General features: G+C 35.5%; 1 protein-coding gene across 1 annotated transcript; it reads right to left on the reverse strand.

Annotated features, from left to right (window-relative positions):
- Positions 1-2,009: 2,009 nt before the first annotated feature.
- On the reverse strand, positions 2,010-3,626 carry LOC116177782 (prostaglandin reductase 1-like). Its single transcript, XM_031496893.1, has 6 exons — positions 3,210-3,626; positions 3,057-3,159; positions 2,838-3,008; positions 2,518-2,791; positions 2,362-2,473; positions 2,010-2,315 (listed from the first exon to the last, which is right to left on the reverse strand). The coding sequence occupies exons 1-6, from the start codon at positions 3,313-3,315 to the stop codon at positions 2,086-2,088; spliced, it is 996 nt and encodes a 331-aa protein (XP_031352753.1). The 5' UTR covers positions 3,316-3,626; the 3' UTR covers positions 2,010-2,085.
- Positions 3,627-6,463: the final 2,837 nt, after the last annotated feature.

The raw sequence follows: 6,463 nt of genomic DNA on the forward strand, positions 1-6,463 counted from the left end.
ATCACTATCATTTTATAATTTCACGCGTTTCCATTTTTTTTATCTTAAATTGTAGGACCCTTATAATTTATTAGAATGGGTCCCTCATAATACAGTAAAACTTCCATTTGATGTTTACGGTGCATTTTATCAAACATTTATATAAGGAGCCCTCTAATTAATATTTCCTCTATTTAAGATGTTTGGCTTGGCCGATAATCGACTTTAACATGAATACCTGCTATTTGCATTTTCACATATACTTTTCGTGTTAAATTAATTTATGTTAAACTGAAGCGCCATTTTGATGTTTTCCTGTGTACATGCAATTTATCATTTTAGGAGTTGTTTTATCTTAATTGATCGTATACATGTGTTTTTGTACTAAACGATTTATCATGTTTACCACTCGCATTTATGCGATGTCTCATGTATTGTGCTTTTATGAATTTGTTGAACTGCATTTGATTCGACTACCTCATTTTTCTCGTACAATTTGAGGTGTTTGTATTTGTGCATTTTTCTCTTTTGCATTTTGTTGTAGTGATTGATGTCATGTATTTGTGTGGGATATGCCGGGGTTTTTGTCCCGTACAAGGTTTCCCTAGTATTGCCTTGTTGTGTGCGTAATATATCTATTTGTGCCGCGAAACGTTCCTGTCTTTCGACTTGAAAGTTGGATGCCTCCCTGCTCGTCGATTTTTTCTCCAGAGTTGACAACTGTAAGTATAGGGTAAGTCAGCATTTAAGCAATTAAAGCAATGCGCCCTGAATAATACTTTCTTTATACGCTATAACACAAAAACTTAACATACGTTATAGGTATTAGAAATACCAGTCTGGGTGACATTCTAGGTCAACGATCAGTATTTCTGGTAAGATGTAGAAATGCTAAACATTTAGGTACCTATAAAAAATTTGGCATCGATCTGATGGCCGCCCGCGTGGCAACTACAACGATTAGACGAACGGCGACAACGATGCCTAGTATCTTACTTGCTATGGAAGGATGCACTATGGCCATTTTATGCCTAATATACCTATACTGTGACATTTTTACAAACTGGAACACATTACTATACAGACTGGTGCACTTACTCTCTACGTACCTATACATCCTGTATATTGCAAATGTTTCTGGTTTCAGTTAAATCAGTGTGTGCAGCTATGTACATAATTAATGCTGCGCGCAAGTTGCTGATTATAAGTATACAGCATGTTCAACTGTAGCGTGACCATGAAACAATGTTTATCATTGAATTTATAACTATATAAATTTAATGTGTTTGTAGTGTACTTAACCCCCAGGTTCTACGCTAACTTCACACTACAAGAACACGGAAATAAAGTCAACCCGGCAACGTTTAAAACTGGCCACCCAGAATGATTATTCCCTCCAAAACTAAATTAGTTCCCGCTTAAATTGGAAAAGTGGCACGTGATCAAACAGGGCCCCCTTACATTAGTTGTTAACAACGCTTTGACCTGAAGCACAGTAGGGAAGGAACGTAAAATAAAACACTCAGATTGTGAAAAGTTTGTTTAATAGTGCTCGTTATTATTATGATTGTAAAAGCTCGGAAATTTAAGTTGAAATAAATTACATTACAAATATAAACTTTGAAAATGGTAGTTCACCGAATAAAAATAGAAATAGGCTGGGGAAAAAAGAACTTACCAATAAAAAAACCAGCCGTCAAATTAATATTAAATTCTGTAGTAAAATTAATTGTTTGCAACTGAAAAATATGAAAATTGAACAAGAATAAAGTCCAGGCTTTTATTTATGAGTAGGCGGGGTTTAACCAAGGGCACTATAGAATTTTGATAAATGGTCACTTTCGGAAACTCTGGGGAGGGGGCTTGCAGAACCTGTCTAGGTCATTTTCGAATATATGGTTCTCAAATTAACTGGTCTGGTCGGGATCATAGGGCGTAAGCATTTGACTTGTTGCACTATTGTAATTATTAATTAACAATGATTAATTAGCACAATAACTCCAATTCTTACAAGCACAAGCAGTATAGAATACAATTAAATTCCAATATTTATTTTTTTATGACCTAACACTACACAGGGTATACAAAAACTATTCATAAGATTTTTTATACTTTCACTACTGCTTTACCCAGATTTCTGCCTTCTAACATTTCACTGAAAGCTTTAGGCATGTTCTCAAATCCTTCAGTAATTGTTTCGACATATTTCAGTTTTCCTGCTCTTAGCCATTCCAAATGTTGATTTATGCTTTCAAGAATACGACTTCTGTATGGTATAACTTGAAAACCTTGCATTACCAACTGTTTTTGTAACATGTGCAGTTGAATGCAGGACACTGAAAGCTATAGTTATACTTTACAGTACCCACCTTATTTCCATACCTTTAGGGGGATCACTGATATCAGTATTATAGGAAGATATTGATCCACACACACAAATTCTTCCAAACATATTCATTTGTTTAATAACAGTGGTACTAATTTCACCAGCCACCTAAAATCCCAGTTTGATGAAAACCAAATTTAAGCATTTCTTACATTATCAAAATAACAATCTATTCCTTCTGGAGCTGCTCTCTTGAGTTGTTCTTCTAAATTATCACGTTTATAGTTCACATACGAGTCAAATCCAAAATTGTCTACGAGATACTGCCCTTTATCATCAGATCCAGTTATTCCTATAACTTCACAAGACTGCATTTTTGCAATTTGCCCAACGATACTACCAACCGCTCCAGCGGCTCCGCTGATCACAACAGTTTCTCCAGCCTTTGGCTTACAAATATCAAGAAATGAAAAATACGCTGTATTTCTAAAATGAGAAATGAAACCGAGCCAGCATTAGTTTGGGTACGTACCCTGGACTACCGAGCACACCCAAGCTGTACGACAACGGTAAATCTTCTAAATCTGGTAAGATGTATGGACTGCCAACACCGTCGGCCGAGCTAATTGTATGGGTTTGCCAATCGAATTGTGCGGCGACGTATTTTCCAACTGGAAAATCGTCACTTTTACTTTCAATAATTCTGCAAGCAAGCACAATTGTAAGGCGAGCAATAATAAAGTACACGTACTTGGCGACCTGATTTCCTACCATTGGAGTACCTTCACTCAGACGATAAGAGTACGCCCTCATATATGGATCGACGCTTAAATAGACAGCTTCTGCTAGAAATTCTGCACGAGGAGATGAATGCCATTACTGAATAATCAATAAATAACAATACCTCCATCCTTAAGATCCGGTAGTTCCTCTTCAACTATCTTAAAATCATCAGCATTGGGAGGGCCAACAAAGTGTTTTGCAAGTAAGAATTTACGCGCCACCACCATTTTTTGATATATATTTTTTTAGGGTAGTATAGATCAATAAACCACACACCGCTACTTTCTGTGATTACAAATCCGAAAGTTCAAGATATCTATCTAGACTTTAAGGTTAAGTCACCACCACTATAACATCTATGAAGATAGCTGTATATGAATCAGCTGGGAGCAAGCATTAAAACAGCATGTGCGTAGCACTCTTTTTTACAGTGGCGTAGTCGTAGAAAATGTCTAAGTCTTGATTCTGTGTGAGGCACCGCTTATATTATATACTTTCAAAATAGTATATTAAGATACAAGTGTATAATCAAGTCTTTAAAGCACGCGCAACGAGTTTAAGGGCACGACGCAAAGCGGAGTGCCTTTAACGTTGCAAGTGCTTAAAGACCAATTATGCACGTGTATCTTATAGTATTTTTTATTATACCTGCAGTATAATTTAAAAATAGGAAATACAATGAAATCATATTGACGTTATACTCGAATACATGTTTAATTAAGTGGGCTGGGTGTTCGTAATTTCACGATTGCCATGGAAATGTCACTTGACGTTTGCTTATAAAAATTATCGTCTTTGTGAATTAAACGATTTCCGTTGAAAAAGATAATACACCGTCCATTAAATCGATTGTTGTAAAATCTAAACAAACGTTGGTAGGTGTAAAATCCAACTCCAGTAAAGCCTATAATAAAGAATATGAAAAGTTGTTTCCATGGATGAATAGGAAGTTACTTACGAATACAGTCTTAAATGCATCCATAATGCTGGCATATATGAAGGAAATGTCAAAGGTATTTAAATATTCTATCTTTTGGTGCATTCATTCAAAACTTCGAACAATGCTGCGATTAAAAAGTAGAACAGATTTGGAAGCATACCCTAAATTATGCGCGTTTGTGAAAGCTTCAACCAAAGGATAGGTACAAAAGCCAAAGAAATGTTCTGCATTTACAGAAAGCGACTTAAGAGGATTTTTTATTTCATCCAGATGACAGTTTCAAAAGTCATACTTGAAGTATCGTTACTTAGCAACTTTAAAGCACGTGTGTTTTAAAGGCCTTTTTTCGCACGCATTTGAGTGTTTTAAACGGAGATTGTGATTCAGGTATAATAAATAGTTATTTATATAACAAGAGCGCGAAGTTCAATTTCGCGCATTGAGACTGAAGGTATTTTGACGAGGCGAAGCCGAGTTAAAATATCAGTCAAATGCGCGAAATAACTTCGCGCTAGCGTTATATACAATATTTTTTCTACAACTGAACAGATTGTTAATTAAATTTGCTGTTTAAGTTCAACTTTGTCCCGTGCGCGAAATACTTTTTTTCACTGTTGACGATTTCGCGCACGTTGTCAAGAGCAACCTTACTTATTAATTAACCGATTAAAAATCTAGTACTTCGCGTTTCGAAATCCGTCAGAAAATGACAGTTTTTTTTGACAGTTGTAGAAAAAAGTTATTTAAAGCAACAACATTCAAATTAACTAATATTACAGCCAGATCTTTATTTGGTTTAAGAAGTTGCCTAAAATTAGGCGCTTTTCATAAGGATTAGCATAGATTCTTTACACTAAGGGCACAGATAAAATTATTTTATTTATTTTATCTGTGCTAAGGGGTTAGTCATTTAAAGGTAGGCAGGAAAAAATAATACACGTAAATCCCTATGTATACTTTCTAATGAATCTCACTACATATTCCATACATATATCCACCCATTTATTTACAATAAGAAGCATCTGTGACAACATACCTAACACATAACTACAAAGATAAATTTTGCACCGTAAAAACACCGCGCAATAGTAGGTACCCGAATACCAACAGTTGAAAAGGCATCAATGGGTCTAATGCTTTCTTTCGTCACTTTCTAGACCATTTTCAAGGCTACAGAAAATGTCTAAAGCTTTGGAAATCGCCTACAACGTTCTCCACCAATTAAAAATACCTATGTACTAATTAGTTGTGAAAAAGAGTTTAGATCGATATTGTTGCCCGGAAGAACCAACAACCAATCTTAAGCATCATCACGTACTCACACATCATCGAAAGTATCAGATTTAAAACGGAGATCCGTATGACTTCGTGGACACCGTAAAACCCAGCAGGGCTATTTCCTGCGGTGCGAACTCCCACGTATGTCGACCAATCCTGCGAAAAAGAACTAAAAGATACTAATTAAATTATTATTGAGATGTCCAATTTCAAAAGTCAAACGACGAGTACCGTTGGCGTAAATAGAGACACTGTTTTTACAATACATTAACCTCGGAACAAAATGCAGTAACTTTAACTTTACAACATTCTTATATCAGCAACTTTTAAACAATAGTCTGTAAATGAATAAAGATTTGCTTTTGGTGCAGTTTGCGGTTCATACAGGTCCATTTGAAAAATGTAATGTCACTTTTGCATCTACCTTCATTTTTAAATTGGTGTAAATTTTGTGCTGTACCTAACAAAAGGTAATATACTTAGTGTTAATTGCAATTCTTCGCTTTATTGTAAATTGTATTGCTTTTAGCTGCTTGTAACTGAGGGTGGGTGACTTGCTTGAGATGCGGACCAGTTATTAATGTTCATGCGATGTTTAAACTCATTTGAATTGATTAGCGACTGCAATCTTTTGGTGTACGATTCTGCCTTTCTAGATTGTCTTTAATTATTTTCGCCCGTGCAGAGGTAAATGCTGAATTTACAAAATTGGCATTCATTTCGAAATAAAAATGTATTGTATCGAGGACCTTAGATAAATTCTTGGTTGAGAAGGTCCGGCTAACTAACAATGTATTTCATGTGCTATATAGGTAGGTGTAAGAGACTTCGTAATGTTTTACAATTTGTAAATAAAGATGGGGAGTTGCTTCTAAATCTATTTGAGTTGTCCACTCTTAAACTTATTCAATTTTGTAAATTAACAGGCCTGAGAACCATGCTTTTTGTTTTGAATGTACAGGGGGTATTCTGTCTAAACCTGTAGTTTTGGCATTTTTGATGCATTTTGCATTCAATAAACTGCCTCTTGCGTTTCAATAGTTGTGTTATCTGCATTCCAGCTGTCTGACAATTAGCTTGGATATGAATGAGTGCGACCTATTCTTTCTTCTTTCACGAAGTAGGAAATCCGGCCATTGCTGCGAGGTTTATGTTAC

Source organism: Photinus pyralis, unplaced genomic scaffold (genome assembly GCF_008802855.1).
Source record: "Photinus pyralis isolate 1611_PpyrPB1 unplaced genomic scaffold, Ppyr1.3 Ppyr1.4_LG8, whole genome shotgun sequence".
NCBI classification, from domain to species: domain Eukaryota; kingdom Metazoa; phylum Arthropoda; class Insecta; order Coleoptera; family Lampyridae; genus Photinus; species Photinus pyralis.

Coding starts and splice junctions, on each gene's coding strand:
- LOC116177782 (XM_031496893.1), bottom strand. CDS start 3,315: ATGGTGGTGGCGCGTAAATTCTTACTTGCAAAACACTTTGTTGGCCCT. Junction 3,160..3,209: donor ACCGGATCTTAAGGATGGAG/GTATTGTTATTT, acceptor CTCCTCGTGCAG/AATTTCTAGCAGAAGCTGTC. Junction 2,792..2,837: donor GGTGTGCTCGGTAGTCCAGG/GTACGTACCCAA, acceptor TTCTCATTTTAG/AAATACAGCGTATTTTTCAT.